The sequence below is a fragment of the Branchiostoma belcheri genome, unplaced genomic scaffold (assembly GCF_001625305.1).
Source record: "Branchiostoma belcheri isolate BF01 breed outbred unplaced genomic scaffold, Haploidv18h27 scaffold8, whole genome shotgun sequence".
NCBI classification, from domain to species: domain Eukaryota; kingdom Metazoa; phylum Chordata; class Leptocardii; order Amphioxiformes; family Branchiostomatidae; genus Branchiostoma; species Branchiostoma belcheri.
The window spans coordinates 377,207-398,386 of record NW_017804464.1 but is presented as its reverse complement, the minus strand read 5'-3'; the positions used below and the strand labels follow the sequence as shown (position 1 = coordinate 398,386).

The 21,180-nt window shown below is 43.1% G+C and overlaps 3 protein-coding genes across 4 annotated transcripts; all 3 read right to left on the bottom strand.

Moving 5' to 3' along the window:
- Positions 1–1,613: 1,613 nt before the first annotated feature.
- LOC109486341 (protein N-lysine methyltransferase METTL21A-like) lies at positions 1,614–7,288 on the bottom strand. The gene is made up of 4 exons (XM_019790167.1): positions 6,335–7,288; positions 2,775–2,886; positions 2,156–2,341; positions 1,614–1,841 (listed from the first exon to the last, which is right to left on the bottom strand). Exons 1-4 carry the CDS (start codon positions 6,479–6,481, stop codon positions 1,621–1,623), a joined length of 666 nt encoding a protein of 221 aa, XP_019645726.1. The 5' UTR covers positions 6,482–7,288; the 3' UTR covers positions 1,614–1,620.
- Positions 7,289–8,650: 1,362 nt separating this feature from the next.
- On the bottom strand, positions 8,651–9,963 carry LOC109485996 (phosphoethanolamine N-methyltransferase 1-like). Its single transcript, XM_019789692.1, has 2 exons — positions 9,755–9,963; positions 8,651–9,260 (listed from the first exon to the last, which is right to left on the bottom strand). Exons 1-2 carry the CDS (start codon positions 9,961–9,963, stop codon positions 8,651–8,653), a joined length of 819 nt encoding a protein of 272 aa, XP_019645251.1.
- Positions 9,964–10,492: 529 nt separating this feature from the next.
- On the bottom strand, positions 10,493–20,853 carry LOC109486314 (NXPE family member 3-like). Of its 2 annotated transcripts, XM_019790124.1 has the most exons (6): positions 14,822–15,175; positions 13,572–13,683; positions 13,115–13,141; positions 12,269–12,894; positions 11,908–11,969; positions 10,493–11,749 (listed from the first exon to the last, which is right to left on the bottom strand). In XM_019790124.1, exons 2-6 carry the CDS (start codon positions 13,674–13,676, stop codon positions 10,989–10,991), a joined length of 1,581 nt encoding a protein of 526 aa, XP_019645683.1. In that variant the 5' UTR covers positions 13,677–13,683; positions 14,822–15,175; the 3' UTR covers positions 10,493–10,988. The 2 variants fall into 2 exon arrangements, with proteins under 2 accessions (XP_019645683.1, XP_019645682.1); XM_019790123.1 differs by lacking the exons at positions 13,115–13,141; positions 13,572–13,683; positions 14,822–15,175 and adding an exon at positions 20,638–20,853 and having other exon boundaries at positions 12,269–12,346.
- Positions 20,854–21,180: the final 327 nt, after the last annotated feature.

Here is a 21,180-nt window from a genome sequence, read left to right as displayed (position 1 = left end):
ATCAGGTCCTCTTAAGGTTTATCTTAATCTAATAATAGCGCTTCCCTGGGCAATTGCAATGCAGCAGTAGACCCCACGTACGTTTTTGGACTTTCTTGTAAAAGTATATGTGTTAACATGTTAATAAATTACCAAAATATATTTTTCAAATTTAAAAGCTTTTTAGTCTTGATTACTAGTATTTTTGATAATGCAGAATCTGACCAGGTCAGACAATAAAGCTTTGAATAATAAATCGAAATATTCATCGAATATATCAGAATTGTAAATTTCTTGTTTTGTTTATTATCGTGTATCGCCGATTCTGCATATTTTCCCATAAGACATCAGACATGAAAATATAATATATAGCGGGAAACTTGAGACAGAATATGGAATAACCTTATTTGTACCATCACCTTCATCCCAACATACAGGAGACCATATTGACAGCCAATTCGACCTTCCTGTCAATCTGCGGTTACATCACTCCCCCCTTCACTTCCTGTCACTCCACCGTAATTAGATAACTATGGACACACAAACAAACACAGTAACAGAGCCACCGAAAACAATACCTCCGTATGGAGGTAATAATAAGTTTATTGCAAATTGTTGATGATGATGATGATGCAAATTGTTTAATTTTTATTCAAATACTACATTTATCTTAAATTAATGGCGGCGTGTGCCCTCCATGCAACAATACGTGAACTCAAACACTTATACTAAGACTATAGCTAGGTACCTTGCCTTGCATATTCATCTATCATGTTATTAAGTGAAAATGTACAGAAGTTAACAAAGTATAAAAGCAAATCAGGTAGCATACATGTGCCATACTAGTCGTATTCCTCGTTTTTTTCTTCAAATAAATATATATTCTTCCACCGCTTATTCAATAGATACATTACAGTTACAGTAGAGATTTTGATATTTAATAGGGTAGAGCAGTCGATCAGACGAGTGAATTAAAAGCACCACGTTATTTTGGAATTGAAAAGCTTTTTTTCTATTTTTAAAAGACGGGGATGGGGGTACAACCTACGTCATCTAATGTGAGAGATGCCGGACCATAGGCTAGGGTGACATATGTTGTACTCTTTGAATAAAACAACATTACGTATGGCTTGAGCCTTAATTTATGTCCGTGTTTAGCCTCTAGCCGAAGCGCATTTCCGACTCGTAAACGGTCGTTGCCATTTGAAACTGCCGATGCCATATCGCTAAATGGTCGATGCCATGTCCGAGCTTATCATAACTTTTTTAAGGGGAAAAACATCAGTATAAAAGTATTAAAAAACATTTGATTTGCAAATGTACGTCAGTATCGTGAGAAATAGTAAAGGTGTTAGTGAAAAAAAGACAGAACACAAGCTTGGATTCGAACTCGGGTCAAAAAGTCTAATCCTAAAACCTTAATCCTAAAACCCAATTTTTCATGACGTCATTAATAGTTATGAGGCCACGCCCAATTTTAGAAAAACTGAATTTTCAAGCTAGGTCTTCATTAAAAACCCACGATATCTCTCAGAAATTTACATAGTAGTAATAATTAAAATTTCTACGATATTCACTGTTTCAAATGGCAACGACCGTTTACCGTACACGGAAACGCGCAACGCCGAAGTACGGCCTTGTCTAACAAGGCATGGCGGCGACGTCCCTTCTCGGCAGCGTGGCTTTGTAGATTTTAACCTCCTCCTCCCTGTCTTCCTTGACGACCCTGACGTCATACTCCTGACGTAACATGCTGTAGAAGCGCTCGTCCCGGGGGTACCGGATCTTACTGGCCAGGAGGATGACCGTGTCCCGGTCACACAGGTGCCGCAAAGTGCGCAGGAGGTCGGGGAAGGTGTCCTCTGTAGAGAGATAGTATTTCAGAGATTATCTATTTAACTATATCGACGAAGTCGATAAATCCTCCCGTATTTACATTTATGGTTATTGTATACAAGATACGTTAGTTCCTTAGTTTTAGGTCCTGATTACTTAGGATACGTCATCCCCTTCCGGAAGTGTGACGTGAGCAATGGGTCAAAGGTCGTTGGAAGTCGGTACCGACCCCCGTCTATATCCAGTATAATGAGGTTAATCCTTCTTCACAATGCTATTTATGATCTAACAACACAGATGGACTTTCAAAACGATGTTAATGATCACACATGCCCCCTACCGATGTAGATGATGTCGGCACCCAGGATGTAGTCGTAGTGGTCGGACTCGGGGTACATGTGCAGGTCCGCCCCCCATCTCAGCTGCTGTACCTTGGGAGCGTGCCGCACTTTCTTCGTGTTCCTGCCGACGTTAATTGACGTCGATTCTAAAGCCTCTTTTGTGTCGGTGAGCGTGACCTTGGCGCCTGTAGACAAGATACTTGTAAATGTTTTACCCAACAGTTTTACTTGAAAGTAAACAATTCATCTTACAGAACTCAAGTACTTCTTGTTCTGCGACAAATTACAATACATGTACACTTCCTTCTTGTAGATATATAAAATTAATCCAATACCAACTTAATTCTTGACAAGACAACAAGGTCCCGTTCCACTCCTCTCCATTTCTGTAGCCCTTGGGTCACAATAGTCGGAAGTTTAATGCCTCTTGGCAATATTTTTTGGGAATTGGCACACCCACAAAACTGACGTATTGCAGGAATCTTGCAGGCTCGGAGTTTGTTCTGGTACTCTATCCGTGTGGGACGACTCAATTACTTCCAACTTGCCAACTTCACCTTAAGGTCAATCTGCGGTAGCCAAAGCCCCCCTCCCTCGAGAGAAGTCATAACACCTCACCCAACAAACTGGCGACTATTCCGGTCAGTCCGGTCCCAGCTCCCAGTTCAATGACGTTTCTGTCCACCACAGAGTCTTTATTTGCCTCCAGATATCGCCCCATAATGATGGCCTTTGATAGACAAAACAAATGAAATATATGTCAGGGTAAAGACTCGGCGATCTACGGTGATGTTGATTGCTATAACTTTATATTACCCCAACATATCCTAAATGTTAAACATCCACATATCGGTACATATATCATAGAAATAGCCAGTGCTTGCAAACTTTTAAAGGTTACTCTCCTGACCAATCCAGTATGTCCAGTGTAGTAGAGCATGTCTCAGTTTGCAATAGCGCCCCCTGCCTGTAGTTTGCTGCTACCCGTATTACGCGACACGCTTCAGTAAAACAGGTGTGTTTGCCCCCCTCCCCCTCATCTCTCCAACTGTAAACACCAGCACCACCATCATGTATCAGGTGTCTGTTTCGGCACGTCCGCCGCCGTGGCTGACTGAATAGTAAAGACACGGCTATCAGGGCATGTCCTCTTCGACATGCATCCAAACCAGTGGACAGACTGTCAGATTCGAGATCGTGTGTGTGTGTGTGTGTGTGTGTGTGTGTGTGTGTGTGTGTGTGTGTGTGTGTGTGTATGTGTCTGTCTGTGTATGTTTCAATTGGTGTGTGTGTGTGTTTGTGTGTGTGTGTGTGTGTGTGTGTGTGTGTGTGTCTGTCATAGTATCATCGATGTGCGTGTGCGTCTGTATGTTTGTGTGCCTGTTTGTGACCGTGTCTGTTGCTTGAATGTGTGTATCACGGTTCCTGTTTCGTTTGTTTGTTTGTTTGCTTGTTTGTGTGTGTGTGTGTGTGTGTGTGTGTGTGTATGTGTGTGTGTGTGTGTGTGTGTGTGTATGTTTCACGTTTGCATGCGCAACAAATATTTTAAAAAATCGTCAGCCTGGAATCTGGAACCATTTCAGATATTCTCAATAAACAGTTAAGTTAATCATATCGGTATGGTCGGTAATACGGTATGTCACGGTTCGAAATTCCTAAAAGCGTTTACAAGCGTTCAGTGATCCTACAAATTATGCTTTGAAATTCGTTCTTGACCTTCCCTCTATCCCACGTAAATAAATCTAGTATCTGTTTATAGGAAACATGTCTGTGTGCCATCAGTCACGTCTGCAGTGGCAGATGTAGACATCATTTGATACGCTGGGTACAGTTGACAGGCATGTCATGCATGTGAACATGGCTTGGCGGCCTAAGTTTGACACCCAGGCATGTGAACTATAGCACCAGGCCTCTGTATGTTAGTTCTGGAGACCTTGCCGGTAGATTTAAAGGGGTATTATGTAACGTTTTTACATCTTACTTTGTGAAGAAATAACCAGAAAATTTACATGTTGTATCATGACACGGCAGCGGTGTTTAAATTTAGCTATCGTATCGTTTGTGATGATTTTTACGTCGAAGTTCTTGAACAAAAGAAAAAAAAAACACCAAACGTAGCGCATATTAATGAACCAAAAAAATATGCAGATTTTTCAAACTTCAGACAACAAGTTGTGAGAAACCTGACAAAATCAAATCGCCCGCCGTTTAAACAACCTGTAACTTTACACTGCAAACTACCATCTGTGTCTTCAGACACTGATATGTTGTTATCCCCGTGTATCAGTTAGCTAGCTTGTATTAGCCAACGACACATATATAGATTCCGAAGATGGACTTGGCTCCTTATAACAGTTCGTTCACCCATTGCCGGATATTTATTTCTTGTTTGCGTGAGCGGGAAATCCCAGTCGTTTTTGGAGGCCGTGCACATGTTAGTATTTACCCTCAGGCGTTGTTATGATTTATAAGGTTCGCTATTCACAACCAAGGAGTGTCTACATAACGTTTATAGAAGAAGAGTCTCAAATTGACAACACTGCATACTTGAAATTTATGGGATTCGCAGCTTTCGTATGAAATTATTTTATCAAAAGAGATGTATCGATGCTGGTATTGGGAGGAATTTATTATATTACGTCGGTGTATATACAAGATTAGCTCCTCCTTGCGAAGGTGAAAAAATGTGCATTCTTGCCAATAAAAAGATACGTGCGCCAGCCCAAAGGTTTACAATGTTTAACGTACTCGGGTGTTGACGGGAGGTTGGACTATGGCCGGCTGGTTGTTGGCTAGTGTTTGGGGGGTTAGGTTAGCAGTTGTTTGGGCGGGCTCGGAGGTCAAATTTGACTCAAAATAAACTCAAATTCGACTCGATTAGTAAAGAATGGAAGGCGTGGCCCAAATCAGGTCAGACTGCTCCCGAACTTCGAATTCAGCCAACCTTAGTTTGTTGGTGGTCGGGGGAATTAAGAAAGGTCGTCCTGCATATGTGTGGCAGGGCCTTTGGTCTTGTTTAGGACGAGTACACGTAGCTATAGGGACATCGTGTCATGTAAACGTTTATTTCTGGCCACAAGTATGGTAGAAATGAGGGCGGGTACTTCAGTTTCAAGGGTGGCAAAAGATCAAATGACTGTTATTTACGCAATGCAAAATAAATCAAGCAACGGGATGCATTCTTTGAAGATTTCAGGCATTTCAGACATCCACTATCCTTCATCAGTTCTCAATCGAATGACCCTGAAAATTAGTACATAGCGTTTGAAATTGGGAATCTGAATTGACTACTGTATGTACATACAGTTGTAAGCTACATATATGTAATAGCCAGTAGAGTGACAACAATGGATTGAATCTTAAAATCTATCAACACAAGGCGGTCTAAAAACAATTTAAACCGGTTTGGTGCGGAATTCAGTGGCTGAAGCCAGAGCTAGAGAGTGGGAGAGAGTTGGACAGAACAAGGAAGAAAGAAATAAAGGAAGAAGGAAGGAATGAAAAAAAAGGAATGAAGGAAGGAAGGAGGAAGGGAGGAAGGAAGGAAGGAAGGACGGACAGACGGACGCACTCGGGAAGACATTATGCACAAAGACGGCAAGAAAAAGTGAGAAAGACTGAGAAAGAATTCGAAGAAATGACATACGAACTGCATAGTGCAAGCAACTAAGTCTAGATCCGTACCACCAATTGTTGACTGAGCAGGGGCGAAACACAATGTATATTTCGACAGACGAGTTATCGTAGTGTGTTTGAAGTAAGTGGCAAAAGTACACATAGAAGCAAGGTGGCGTGCTGTTAAGCCCCATCCATAGAGTACTGACACGTTAGGATGTTATTGTATCCAGAACCATCTAGTTCTATGCATGAATGGGTTAGGGTTAGCATCAGGCACGGTTCTAGATACTAGTAGTAGTAGTCTCCGCGTATCCAAGAACGTAAATTTGCACTGGGCACGGTTTTCGATAATCAGAATCAGAACGTAAACCGTTAGCCGTGAGCATGGTTCTGGATAAAACATGGTTCTGGATAGTCTTCGCGTATATAATAATAAAATTGCCCGGGGCGAAGTTTTGAATACGTGTGAACTACTAGTACCTAGAACCGTGTCTGAGCATGCGGTTCTGGATAAAACAACGTTCTGTATACAACAGAGCGTCAGTAGGATCATCCCTTACCGCCGGCCAGATGATGGCCGCCTCTCCGCCCCCTCCGAAACTCTCCTGGATGACGACGTCTCGCCCGCAGAAGCTGAAGGCCTCCTCGGGAACTCCGCAGCCTCGCCACACGTACTTTTTCTTGGGGTCCAGACGGAGCGCGCTCATGTCGAAATACCGCCGCTCTTAGCACGTAGGGAATAGGGATCTATAGCACACAGCGGGTTGTTTTGAAACTCGGTGTGTGCAGTCGGACTCGGTTGTCGAGAGAGCTACGCGTGTGTGTCCAAAGTCTTTTCTGCTCGACTGCCGGACAAAGCCCGCCGCTCGAAGCTTCTAGAGGCCGTGTCAAGTTTCGTTGGTGTTCCCACACCCAGGCGTTTGTAGTGTACGACCACCGCTTGCAGGAGCCAACAACAACCTCGCCCAGCCCGTATACGGCTAATACATCATTGCCAATCCCGAGATTTCACAAGTATGTTTCTATTTAGGCCCAGGCCTGTGGTTTATTACTAGAATTAAGACACGACATGCTGAGGCTAAGGTCACATGGCCGTTCCCCCTACCCTTAACATATCCAGACGGTACTTATAAATCATATATCGGGTCAAATAAACATACGGACTGCTATCTAAATATGGGCACGGTTTTAAGACATGTCAATACGCATCAAATTATCGGGGATGCGTCATTTAACTCGAAACGATCCGTATCATAATAAAGCTCTAACATGCTTTAAAAGTCAAGGCCAGAGTATACAGGCGACAGTTGACAAGTTGCCAACAGTTTGTGATGGATGGTTGGGTACAACAGGACCTTGCCCCGTTTTGTGGCCCTCTATTGCGTACTCGTGACGTCTGGCACGCACGGCGATTCTTTCCGTTGTGCTGTTGTCAAGTTTATGTCTGGGATTAATTAATAACTGATGGGCCGTATAGGATCGTCATACGATTGCAGACCAAACTGGGGGTATTCATATGGGATTGTCGTATATGCGTCGTACGACTGTCTTGTTACGAAAAGCGGTGTCTTAGGTCCTTGTCAGCGGTTGGCCATATGGTTCTGTCCCTGACTGCTAAGAAATTCTACATCAAGATCTTACGACGATCCACGACACTTGTGATCGCGGCGTGAACCAAAACAGCAAAAAGAAATAAATTGCTGACAAATTATTTTTATTACTGAAGGTACGTATACGTAACGCCACTATGAAGCCATACAATGAAAAAAATATATAAAGCAGTATAAGAGAGGGATGGCAGACTTCATCCCTTTACCCATGCTCCTCTGAGAGCCTTCCAGCTCATCAAGAACGAAAAACAAGACAAGCTAAAAACGACGTCTCTCGCTTGTTATTAAAGATCCACAGTAAGATAAACCTCGCTTCCAGCCATCTGCGATTTTCATCATTAAATCGATCTACAGAGACAGATGCGGCTTTCATTATGTACATATATGTTAGAAACAATGTTGGTTCTGTGCCCATAGATCTTGTCGTCCAAAATTCCAGCCGCTTGTATTACTTTTTTTGGAAATTTGGATTAAAAGTAGAAAGTGCAAGCAGTGTCAAAGTCGGCTGTTTTCAGCCGATCGCTGCAGTTTTGCCAATTATGGCCGGTATATAGTAAATTTGTAAAGCTAAAGTATAGTTCTAAACATGATGCATTTCTGTCGTATTTACAAGTACGGAAACCTTACGGAAACTTCAGATTTGTCTTTAGGCTTTCATTTTAACAGAACCCTATTAAAGTCTGCTAAGAAAGTATTTCTCGACATTTTACATACTTCGGCAAGTTGGCTTAAATATCTGTTTTCGTGCTATTAATTGGAAGCAGGACAAGCAGAGTGGTGGGATTTCCAAATAGGAACTAGCGGATTGTTTTCCCACAGTGTACAATTCTCACTTTTCAGCCAACTTTCCTTTTGAGTTTCCTTGAAAACGTATTTCTTTTGGTCAAAATGTGCATAGCGGGCACATAATTTTCAATTTAACTGAACCCTTGCACGGCAGAGTGTTGTTTTCTCAGATAAGACTCCCATATCACATTCTCCCATCAGACGAATTTAGCCATTCTGTGTCACATTCCCAGACAGCAACTAAAACAAGTTGTAGGTAAAATCTTCCAGACAGCCCTTTCATGGTGGAACATGCAAGATGTCCCCTGGCGGTTTTGGATATTACTGCAGAGTTATAGGGAGGTTTCACCAAAAGAACGTTGCTGTCTTGTTGAAATCATTTTCCTACTGTGACATATGAGACTTAGGAGTTATTCTTTAAATTTCAAGCTGGAAAGACTTACTTGACAATAAACCAGAACGATGCAATGATTGTTTCAATCATTTTACCAGTTTACCAGTGAATTGCCGTTTCCGCGCGCGAACTTCAAAACAGTTGGTCACCCAAACTTTTCCTCCATCCCTGCCACAAGCCTCCACCGCTTGCCACGCAGTTTTCCACACATCTTCGTGAAACTCAGTCGGTATGAAGTCAAAATGTGGCATAAACGGACGGACAGACACTCTGAATGTTTCCTCACGAGGAATGTGGACTTTCTGGCGACGTGAACGACAAATTTCCACGTCGAACCCGCATTCTTCTATAAATCGTCTGAAACCGGCCACATCGTTTTCAAGCCACGGGTATATCGTGTACGTGAATTCGCGAGATTTCACGAGATTTCGCCATCTCGAGTCGCTCTCTACGGCTCTTATGGTCTTGACAATGGATGAAGAATCCGAGAAACAGTTGAAAAGAAAGCATCCGTTAGGTTTTAGACAGGAAAATATGTTGTTCAAAGCTCTACTCTTGTCGCAAATCCAATGCATGACTGAGAAAGAAACGGCTTTGGAGAAGTAGTTTCGCCATTTTGGTTTTATAGTAGACGAATCAGTGATATCTGCAACACTGTAGGACACCTTGGGTGACGGGTTGGTCGTCTCTGCGTAACTGAAAAAAATATCAAATGTTCATAAAATTGTAGAGATATTACAAAACTCAAATATCACATTGATGTACAAAAACTATTGAGTTTGTATAATACTGAAAGATCGTTGTTCAACTTTCTACATCGTATAGTCGCATGGCATATACAGAGAGAGAAAATTGAGAAAAGATCTATTTAGAAAGAATTGGAAATAATAAAATTAATGTAATAAATCCGAAGCAGATGTTAAAAAGTAAAATCGTATCGTTTTCTAACAGACGGTGTTTTTTTCTCGCATTTCTGATAATCTTCAACGTTACACATGGCACTGTTAGAAATACCAGCTGCTCAAAAAATGTACGATACACGCATGTTTTTTAATCCTAACAGCTCTGCTTGGGGTACAGAACTGTGAAAATTTACATTCAAACATCTGCTTGAAGACTAGAAAAGTTGTTCTCCTCTCCCTCCCCCTCCCACTTTGTAACAACCCAGTGCCAATGGTATCATGTCTTACTTGATGAGCTGGGGCGACAAGTCAATCCCTAGAACGGACGCCACGGTTGGCTGTTGGCCGATGTACTTGGTGACCTCCCCGCAGCCACACCCCACATCTAACACCCTGTCCCCCTCCTCCCACTCCGTGTACTGCTGAAGTAACGCCACCGCTGACGCCGTCTGGGCATGGAGCTGCTCTAAACAGGCGTCCATGTTGGCATCTCTCATGGCGGAGTTTCGTTCCGTAAATAGCTGCAGCAAGCAGCAGTGCGGCAACGCCTACTCACGAGTTTCCCATCCCCCAAATGCATTGCGAATCCTGGGGGGTAAATCTCATTTGCATAGCGCAGGACGGCATCCTGTTGACGTTCAACAGCTTGTTTGTCAGTGTGTTTTGAAAAACAAGCTGTTGAACGTCAACAGGATGCCGTCCTGCGCTATGCAAATGAGATTTACCCCCAAGGATTCGCAATGCATTCTGGGGATGGGAAACTCGTGAATTGAGACGAGTGGACATTTGATTGTACAAACTTTTCTGTTACTAAGTTGACAGGATGATTCTATCAATGTAAATTCTGTCAAAATGTTCTGCTCCTGTCAATTGTACAAAATGTTTCTATCTGATATTGACTGGTTTTGTCCTGTCAATAGCGATTACCTAGGTGAAAACATAATAACGCGGAGCACAAGATAGACATGTTAAGGTAGTGTTTATTACTGCCGTAAAATGACAGAGTCGTAAATGTTTCAAGGCGGACAACAGCGCCGCCTAGCTATCCAGTTTTGCACAGCAAGGTCTACCAAGCATGGTCCATTATTTACCATAGACACAAAGGGTCATGGATTGATTCTTTATTATCTGAAAAATTATGCCCGGGGCTACAGCATCACAGAAGTAAAGTTAAGAAATAGAAAACACACAACTGCTGTCTATTTGTACGGCTACTACGTTTACTGTCATGGGGCCATTGACCAGCCTGAATAAAGTACAGTAACTTATAAAATGTAACTTATAGAATAATGTGCAGAAGTCAAAGCCTAATGTCCAGAAATAGCCCACGGTCTTTGCAAGAACTTAAACATTAGCAGCATTAGTCATGGCATTCTTGAACAAGAAGGACACTTGAGTTGATTATTGTTCCTAGATTTTTGACGATAACAATTGCTTATCTGGTTTATGGTAGCATAACCCCTGCGTGATCATGACTATCAAATAATCAGCAATGCTCTGGCTCTGATTCTGTTAGGAACAGTTAGGAGGGGCAAATAAAAGAACACAAATATTCTAGTTCTTGTATGATAATGTCACTGGCGGGGTGAATGACGTCTTTGTGCCATTGTTGTGCTGTTGTCATTTCCCAGGCATCTACCAGAACAACTTTCATCCCCTCAAACATCTCTCTCATCACCAAGTCCATCTGGAGCGCCAGCCAGTCTCCGGCGACTAGCTCGTTCCCTGTCCGTGTGTTGGCGGACTTGATGACCACGAGGGTCTGGGGACTCCTCTGATGCAGCCGTTGAATCGCAGCTCGGATGGCCTCCATCCTCTCTCTGTACATGCCCACAGGGTACGTGGTGAAGTGGGCCCAGAGAGTGATGCCGACCACGTCGTTTGGCCCTCCTTCGATTTCATCTATGACGTTGGCGACGTACTGTAGGTGGAATGTCCGGGTCCATCCGCAACGGAGAGGCGGTCCGTGGGAACGATCTTTTACCGTTATGTTGTTTACTGTGTCACGGGCAAGCAGAGGTCCAGTCTGGTGGATGGCGTCCGGAAGTGGACTGTCCGTAAGGTTTAGTATCTTAACGAAATGTTCGTACCACTGTCGTATGGTGGAGTCTCCCATGAAATGAAGGGTCTTCCCCTTCAGACATTTCCTCCATTCTGATTGGTTGGAGAAGTGTCTGTTATGACAGACTAGTGAGTTCCAGACGCCTCCGGCATAAAATCCGGAGATCTGTGGGGTGGGAAGTCCCGGCATGCACCGCGTGCGGTTGACCAAAGGGTCCAAGCCTGTTTGCGAGAAAATGTGTGATAATGCGCTTCATGCACCCATGTTTAACTAACACCTTTGCAGTTTTAGTTACAACACATTCTCTCATTTGTAACCCACATAGTTTACCTTCAACAAAAGAATAAGATTTGAAAAAAAATTAGATTTTGGGTCTTACCGCTGATGACATTGATCTTAGATGGGGACCCAGATATGGATTTCTTTACTCCATTCAGCCCTCTGGAAAAAAAGGAAAAACGTACTTAAGACACTAATGATAATGTTCTGACATGTTGGAAGATCGCAACTGCAAACACTTTTGGACCTCTGAATTTCAAAAACATCTTATATTTTTTATATTTTTCGTGATCACTTCTGTACCGCTTATTTATCATAGCGCGCGAACAAATAATTCGCCAACTTTCTTTCTTCTGCACCTGCCGCCACCGCGAAACATATACATGTAGTTCGAATATGTCCATCTTTCTCAGACCGTGAACTTTTGATATCGCGAATATAAAATGATTTACAGTATATACCTGCCAAACAGTTTTTCCTCTCCATCCTTCAGCAGCTTGACAGAACTAGTGGTTGAATGCTTGGCGTGGTACCCGGATGTGTTACAGGAGATGTTGTCGGCTTTCTCACAGTACCACCTGGCTCCTGCGTGCGGGTCGGAGTAGTTACACACCGGGGCGGTGGTGTTAAACACGGCCGGGTCTACGTTACACCTGGTGTCGATTTTAGCCTTACCGACGATGTAGCGTTTCACAAACATAATCTTGTCGATAGGATGTTCCCTAACAGTTCTTTCTATGACATCTATAGCCTGACGTGGGAGCACAAGTTGGACATTGATGTTCACCTCTCCCGCCCACAACAGTCGGAAGATTGCCGTGTACGTACCATTCCGGTGGTCTTCAACAATTCCAACTGCACCGGACTTGGTTTTTAGATTCAAAATGGACGCCCGGAAATAATCACCTATGTTAGTTGTCATGTTCCCTTGCTTGTCCTGAGCCAAGATAACAACGCGTAACGTGTCCCCTACCGTTAAGTTTTCACTGGAGTGAGACTGTAAGGAAAACTTCAGTTGTTTGAAGTACGTATCTAAATACGATTTAACGGGTGAGGGTGGTCTTAGATTGTACGGGTGGAGGAGTGGTCTTAGATTGTACGGGTGGAGGGGTGGTCTTAGATTGTACGGGTGGAGGGGTGGTCTTAGATTGTACGGATGGAGGGGTGGCCTTAGATTGTACGGAAGGAGGGGTGGTCTTAGATTGTATGGGTGGAGGGGTGGTCTTAGATTGTATGGGTGGAGGGGTGGTCTTAGATTGTATGGGTGGAGAAGTCGGTATAGCTTTCCCGGAGTGTATGGCAGGACGGTTTGGTGTAGGTTTCCATGAACTTTCCTGTAGAAAAGTGAAGATGTTGTGCATGATTCGTTCAAGTAATACTGATGTCTGTTCTCTGTATGTTATGTCTAGTGGCGGAGCTAGATTGTCGTGTATATCACTAATAACAATGTGTTATGTACGTTTTCGTTTTGACTGATTTGAGTGTCAACACCGCAGGAGTTACCCCACATACGTGTATAATGTCCTTGCACATACATAACTGCATGGAATTCTATCATTATGACATACAATCCAATAGACTCTACTTATCCAAGTACGTAGATCTGCCCCATGTACGGATCTGGACAAAGTACGATTCTGGGTACAGCACACCCTGTACTAACTTTTAATGAAATTTGTTGCTGAGATTAGGAAGAGAGGAACGTACACATATATGCCTTGTATTACATTAACTATGTGTAGTGTAGTACATTACGTAGTGTACCTGAACACCGAAGAGAAGCAAGCTCCCAACAACAAGCACCATGACGATACCAAAGAAGCAGCGTTTTGATGCGGTCACTGCCCTTTCCGTATGTCGACCCGCCATTCTTGCCCTTTGAAGAGAAAGGTACAGTAATAATAAGGACCATTTGTGCTATCTTCATATTTTTCACAATATAAATCCTACACTGTACCAGAAGTAGACAGGTGGGAGGAGAGAGGGAGGGGAGACCGTTCCTACTGGGACTATCCACCCTTCAGTCACAACGCCAATGAATGGTTCAAACAAACAAAACCAAACTACTTACAATTGTGCTTCTTTAGTAATTTTCTTCAGTTGTTTGGGCTGCGATATCATTCACGGTCCCGACGTTTAAGTCTCTTTGACCGCACTACAATACTGTGTTCATAATACAACTCTCACCTCTGTACGTTCACGTGATCTGATATATTTAAGTACTAAACATAGAAGCGGAAAACGATAACAAGAGATAACTTAAATGTTCTTTAGAGTTTGTACAAGCGCTTAGTACTCGGAAAATTTTGTTTACAGTTCAAAATCTGTAATTTTTTTTGTATGGAGACTACCAGTCTAGGCTAGAAAAAGCCTTCCTATTGATGAAGCTTTAAAAGACAAAAACGAAGGGGTGATAAAAGCTATAGTTTAGGATATTGTCTGTACTAATAATACAACATGCCTCTTTTTGCCGAATTCGTACCCTCGTAGGATTAGGGCTGGTAGAGGTACACAATTAGTAAAGCGTGACACCAACTTGGGCCTGGTGTGTGATGAAAGAATTCGAACATAAACAGACATTCATACCTGGTGTGTATTGCCTGTAACTAAGGCTAAGGACTAAAGGAGGGAGTTCACACGTGGTGTCATAATTTTGCAGTGGAGAGTAAATAAATCCACCGCGAAAATAAAACCATAGCGAACATGTTATGTTCAGTATTACTAAATACTTCAACCGGCCTCAAAAGACCGCTTCCTGGTCTACTATGCAGTGTACATGGGTTAAGAATCCTTAATCTATACCTAGTCATTGTACATACTGCTGTCTCACCTCTCATTCCATTCTTCTTGAGTCATACTTTTAGCGCTTCACTACAGCCAAACAGAGGCCACAAATACAACGCTGAATATTCCTTTTAAGAACTAAAAGCACGAACAAAATTCTGTTATTTGGATCGATGTTACATTAGTAAGAAAGTACTATCGTACTGAGAGAATTCAATGTTTGAACTCACGTTTATGTCAGCAGGCAGGAACAACAAAGCTTGTTAAGAGCTTGCACGAGTATGAATGGACGTTTCTCGCTGAACTTGACTTTGTCGGTTCGAATTCCTTCCACAAGAAGCCCTTTATCCTTTATAGGGTGTCTTGTCTCTACCGTGGGCTGTTCGAAAAGACTTGAGGGTGGACAAGCTAGCCAGCGCGGGATCGGACCATGGAATGCCGGTGTCACATGCGATCGCTCCCCCCGGCGATTTCGCCCTCCCTGGGGGATAAGATCGCTAGCGATTTCGCCCCGCCTCCGTAGATCTCCCCTCCCCCTCTCCCGCCAATTAGTTAAACAACTCTTTTAAACCGTACCGCAGGTACACATTTTTTTCAATTCTAACGATTATGAAGGGTTCGCTCGGTTGAAGCAAAAAAGCATCCTCTTTGGTTGAAGTATTCCCTGTTGCTACGGTCAACAGCAAAGGCATCTCAACAACACAGGATTTCAGCCGATCATTGGTAGAGTACTTTTGAGAGTGATAACATGCAACATAATTCCCCGAATACAACGAAATACTATAAATAGAATTTTTTGTAATATTGTAACATGTAATCACAAGACATGGTGACGCGTACGGCACACTCAAGTTTTATATTAATGCCGCCACCAACACAGGGGACAATACAATACTCATTTTCACCTGATGCTGAGCGAAGTCGTGTAAAGTGCCTTCCTCAAGGGCATAAAATCGATGGCATGTCAGAACCTCTTGGTTCCGAGTCGAGCACTGTACCGTTACGCCATACGACCCCTGTACTCAACAAATTTGTGTACTTGGACATGCTTAAATGGAAGTTTTCGAGGAAATAACTGATTTTTTGTTTGGCGAAATCACTAAGGGGGGGGGCGAAGGGGGGGGGGGCAAATCACTAGCGCGGAGGACAAAATCGCTAGAAATTCGCCCCGGGGAGGGCGAAATCACGGGGGGACGAGATCGCTGTGACACCGGGCTTCGCTGCTCTACCACTTGCACGCAACTGACAAGTGTCAGACTTGTCAGTTGCGTGCACCTTTTCATTAGGGTGGGAAATGTGTAACCCTTGATATTTAGTATCATGATTGAAATATGACACTAGATCGTCGACTTGGCTTCGTTTCCGAAGAACCTATATATGAAAACAGGAAACACAAAAACATTAAAAAATTGTTCTTTACCTATAAAATTCATTTGAAATTGCGGTTTAATCTAGGAACTGGTAGTTCAATAGATCTAGATGAGTGCTGTCCCGCGGATCATGTTTTCAGCCAAGCTGCTCACTCTTTAATATCGATAAGTGTTTTAAGGGTACCTTTACGTACAGAAAGCATGCGTCTGTAAGAGAACCACATAATATGCGTGATAGGAAACTTATCACGTTCTCGATGGACTCGGAACTTATTTACTGCAGTGAATAAGTCTCATTTCGGAACTCAAGTCTCGGTATCAGGTAGCAATGACCCTAATCTGACCTTAAAAGTTATAGCTACAGTCTCCAAGGCTACTAATGGTGCTGTGTCAATGTGCAGGGGAAGTCTCACCTGACACCAAACATCGGTGGTAACAATTCCCTTAAAGGTTTCTTGTGATTGAGAGAAGTTGTCAGAGGAACTGCGTGCCATTTCTTGGTATTTATCTGTAAGTTCTGACTGTACTTGGTTTTTTGTAACCCTCCTTTATGGGTACCTGGTATAGCCAGAACTGATAAACAACCAGAAAAAAAAGATTATATTAAAACCCAAAATAAGCATGAAGCCTAGAGACCACTAAGGAGGTTACAGGTGGGAACACAGACTACTGTTTCACGGAGACATCAAGTAACACGTTCACTGGCTCTAGACACAACAGAACGGAATGTACAAACAGTACAGTCATAGTACACCGTTAACCTTTACATGTCAACATATAGATTGTTGGAAATGGTACGACCCTTATCCTTTTAGAGTCTGTTGTCTATTGAACTGGGACACTACGGTCTTGGATACTCTGTTCGGAAAGACTTGCCAAGACGGGTCAGATCCTGGCCTAGGACCCGTCTCTCTACCACCCAACTGCGTGACAGGTGTAACTTTCACAAAACTAACATGCAACTGACACACAGAACGCGCTATTCTCTGAGATTCCGCATATGACGAGTTGCAATTTGTACCCGTTGAATGGGTGTAAAACATTACCTAAAGTGTAAGAGAAAGATACATAATACCACGTACATAGTATATAATATTAGACATATTCTCTTATATCATTTTATCATTTTTCTTACATGTTCTTTGTACCTGTAATTAGCCCTTGGGCATGTGTTTGCAGTAAACTATCGCTACAATCTACAACCACTCGATATTTCGTTCATTGCAAAATGACAACGACCGTTATGGCCGTGGCCTCCGAAACATGTTTGTTTTTGTGTGCTCGCCTCGTTATACTGGAAGGTCAGAATGTTGGATGTAATGCACAAAGCATCTTGGGATCGTAATAAATGTCAGAGGAACTCTCCGCGTATATCATGTGCTTTTTTGACACTACTTGGTTCCTTGTAACCCCCATTTAAAGGTACCCGGTACAGCCAGAACTTTTTACCATCAAAGTCTAAAATAAGCACAACGTGTAGGGACTGCTAAGGAGGCTTGCAGGTTGGAACACATTGGGGGTTGGATTGTGCAAACAGCCTTTTGTAGTAAGCACATGAAAACGCCACGGTGGGGTCGTGTGGCGCAACGGCAGCGTGCGCGACTCGGAATCAAGAGGTCCCGGGTTCGAGTCCTGACATGCCACCGATCTTGTGCCCTTGGGAAAGGCACTTTACACGACTTTCCCCACTAGACTCAAGTGAAAATGAGTATTGTCTGTCCTGTATTTGTTTCTATGTGCGGGACACAACACCAGCAACAGCTGCCTCTGTTCCGCGTGTATTGCACTGTTGCAATTTCAATAAATCAAATCAAATCAAATAAAAAAAAAACGGTTGAGAAGTATGGGATGGATCAGCGACTTGCAGATAGGTGATGTGACTCCTTTCTATCAGCACTGTAAGTCAGATACTCTCATATTAAACTTGAAATGTAAATCGAGATCTGGCCGGATTAGATCCTGTTAATGTGAAACATGTATGTCGTCAGGGCAAACTACTATGGTCACTCTTTAACAGTACAGTCAAACCTGCCAAGGTGACCACCTCTTTAAGCTGGCCACATGGCCACCGCCTTTTCTCGATTCCAAAACGTTTCCCCAATGATGCAAGCATTAAGCAGCCTGTCCGACCACCTGGCCATCACGACCGCGACCGCCGTGAGCTGGGTCCGCTCAAGGCCCGATAAGTGTTCATGGCGACCAAGTCATTTTCGAGATCAGAAATCATGCATTCCCCACAAAACTGACAGCATTTGACATTGAAACATCTCGACTTGGAAACCATTTATGTCTCAGTCATGTTGTGAGGCAATCCTCTTCAAGGTGCAACTTTTTCCACAACTGGTTGCATCTTTTCAATGCATTGTTGGTAATCATTACTCTCCAAGCAGAGGTTGTGGGGGAATGATCGTTAGCTTTTTATATATGGCCGTTTTTTTTTTTTTTGCTAATCCCACCATCCCCGGACCTTCTCTGGCTAATGGATACTAGTACTGCCTGGCCAATTTGATACTGTCTTTTTGCCACCGATAGGGATCTGCTTGGAGATTAGGCAATCATCGGGTGTCGTAAATGTTTCAACTACTAGAACAGCGCCGCCCAGCGACCCAGTTTTACACAGCAAGGTCTATCAAGTCTGGTCTTTTTACCATAGACACAAAGGTTAATCGATTGATTCTTTATTATTTGAAAAATCATGCTCGAAGGCTACAGAAACTGATGTAAACTTAAGCAACAGAAAACATACAACTACTGTCTATAATCAACTTGTGCGACTATATTTACGGTTACTATCATGGGGTTTGATTTCTTGCTTGAAATACCACCCAAACATGGATTCAACGGTATTTTACAGTGAGAAACAAGAAGCTGTGAAGACCTCAGACACCTGTAAGGTTGTCAGTGATTATTGATCAATGTCCAGCCTGAATAAAATGTACCTCGATCGCCTGGTTCACAAAATCATGTGCAGAGATGGAGCAAAAGTCTCATGTGCAGAAATACATGCATATAGCCCAAGGCTATTAGCAATATTAGTCGTGTATCGACAGTGCCCTGAGAAAAGGGACATCTAAGCATATTATTGTTTCTAAATCTTTTTTGACGATATTGCTTAGCTAGTTTGTAGCAGCATTGATGTTTATAGCAACCACTGATCATGACTATCCAAATATCGGCAATGCTCTGGCTCTGATACTGAGCGGATCACAGATCCTCCTACCCTCACGACAAGAGTTATGAGGGGCAGATAAAAGAGCACAAATATTCTAGTTCTTGTTTAACAATATCTCTAGCGGGGTGAATCGCGTCTTTGTGCCATTGTTGTGCTGTTGTCATTTCCCAGGCATCTACTAGAACAACGTTCATCCCCTCAAACATTTCTCTCATCGCCAAGTCCAGCTGGAGCGCCAGCCAGTCTCCGGCGACTAGCTCGTTCCCCGTCCGTGTGTTGGCAGACTTGATGACCACGAGGGTATCAGGACTCCTCTGATGAAGCCGTTGAATCGCAGCTCGGATGGCCTCCATCCTCTCTCTGTACATGTCCACAGGGTACGTGGTGAAGTGGGCCCAAAGAGTGATGCCGACCACGTCGTTTGGTCCTCCTTCGATTTCATCTATGACGTTTGCAACATACTGTAGGTGGAATGTCCGGGTCCATGCGCAACGAAGAGGCGGTCCATGGGAACGATATTTTGCCGTTGTGTTGTTTATTGTGTCACGGGCAAGCAGAGATCCAGTCTGGTGGATGGCGTCCGGAAGTGGAATGTTGGTGAGCCTTAGTAGCTTAACCAAGCGTTCGTACCACTGTCGTATGGTGGAGTCTCCCATGAAATGCAGGGTCTTCCCCCTCAGACATGTCCTCCATTCTGATTGGTTGGAGAAGTGTCTGTTATGACAGACTAGTGAGTTCCAGACACCTCCGGCATAAAATCCGGAGATCGGTGGGGTAGGAAGTCCCGGCATGCACCGCGTGCGACTGGCCAGAGGGTCCAACCCTGTTTGCGAGAAAATATCAGATTATTTGTAGTCAGTGCTCCTCGCGTTTTCCTTGTTTATAAAACCATACATTTCCACATGTGAATTTTACATTTTAAGATATTAATTTGAATTTAGAAAACCATGGATTAAACTAGATTACGGTAATTACGACCTTATTACAATAGTCAATGAGACAAATAAAAAACATTTACAAAAACTCATATTTCATGGAGGTATGAGATCTCCGAATTCTTGTTCCCTCTGTGTTTTGAGGTGTTGGTGAATTTTATGCCCTACATTAATTTACTTTATTATGGGTCAAATCTGACAACAAACAGAGAGTGAATTGCCGTACCGCTGGTCACGTTGATTTTTCTTGGGAATCCGGAAATTGATTTCTTCACCCCATTCAGCCCACTAAAATAGAAATAAACAATAATTGATAATGAGCTGAGATGTTCAAAAATGATTAAAAAAAGAACTTAATCGATATGACTTGTGAATCAGAATTTCAATTGACACAAGTACATGCACAAGTCATTGTAACTGTCTCCATTGTGAATCATCCTGACGGTCTATATATATGGGTTTGACGAAATCCAACCTAAGCATATTTGCAGTTTTACCTGCTAAACAGTTTTTCCTCTCCATCCCTCGCAAGCTTGGGATACTTCCCTATCCAGCTGTGGTACCCGGATGTGTTACAGGAGATGTTGTCGGCTTTCTCACAGTACCACCTGGCTCCTGCATGCGGGTCGGAGTAGTTACACACCGGAGTGGTGGTGTTGAACACGGCCGGATCTACGTTACACCTGGTGTCGATTTTAGCCTTACCGACGATATAACGTTTCACAAACATAATCTTGTCGACAGGGTGTTCCCTCACAGTTCTTTCTATGACATCTATAGCCTGACGTGGGTGAACAAGTTGGACCCTGATGTTCACCTCTCCCACCCACAACAGTCGGAAAGTTGCCGTGTACGTACCATTCCGGTGGTCTTCAACAATTCCAACTGCGCCGGACTTGGTTTTTAGATTCAAAATGGACGCCCGGAAATAGTCACCTATGTTAGTTGTCATGTTTCCTTGTTCGTCTTGAGCCAAGAAAACAACGCGTAACGTGTCCCCTACCGTTAAGTTTTCACTGGAGTAAGACTGTAAGGAAAAGTTCAGTTGTTTCAAGTACGTATCTAGATATGATTCAAAGGCCAGAGGAGTCGGCATCCTGGAGTGAATGGCA

What these genes read in the sequence shown, in the direction of transcription:
- LOC109486341 (XM_019790167.1), bottom strand. Translation starts at nt 6,481, where the DNA reads ATGAGCGCGCTCCGTCTGGACCCCAAGAAAAAGTACGTGTGGCGAGGC. An exon ending in CGGCCATCATCTGGCCGGCG is followed by an intron (nt 2,887 to 6,334) that starts GTAAGGGATGAT and finishes TGTCTATCAAAG; the next exon opens with GCCATCATTATGGGGCGATA. An exon ending in TGCCGACATCATCTACATCG is followed by an intron (nt 1,842 to 2,155) that starts GTAGGGGGCATG and finishes ATCTCTCTACAG; the next exon opens with AGGACACCTTCCCCGACCTC.
- LOC109485996 (XM_019789692.1), bottom strand. Translation starts at nt 9,963, where the DNA reads ATGAGAGATGCCAACATGGACGCCTGTTTAGAGCAGCTCCATGCCCAG. An exon ending in TTGTCGCCCCAGCTCATCAA is followed by an intron (nt 9,261 to 9,754) that starts GTAAGACATGAT and finishes TATTTTTTTCAG; the next exon opens with TTACGCAGAGACGACCAACC.
- LOC109486314 (XM_019790124.1), bottom strand. Translation starts at nt 13,676, where the DNA reads ATGGCGGGTCGACATACGGAAAGGGCAGTGACCGCATCAAAACGCTGC. An exon ending in TGCTTCTCTTCGGTGTTCAG is followed by an intron (nt 13,142 to 13,571) that starts GTACACTACGTA and finishes ACTTTTCTACAG; the next exon opens with GAAAGTTCATGGAAACCTAC. An exon ending in GAGGAAAAACTGTTTGGCAG is followed by an intron (nt 11,970 to 12,268) that starts GTATATACTGTA and finishes CTTTTTTTCCAG; the next exon opens with AGGGCTGAATGGAGTAAAGA.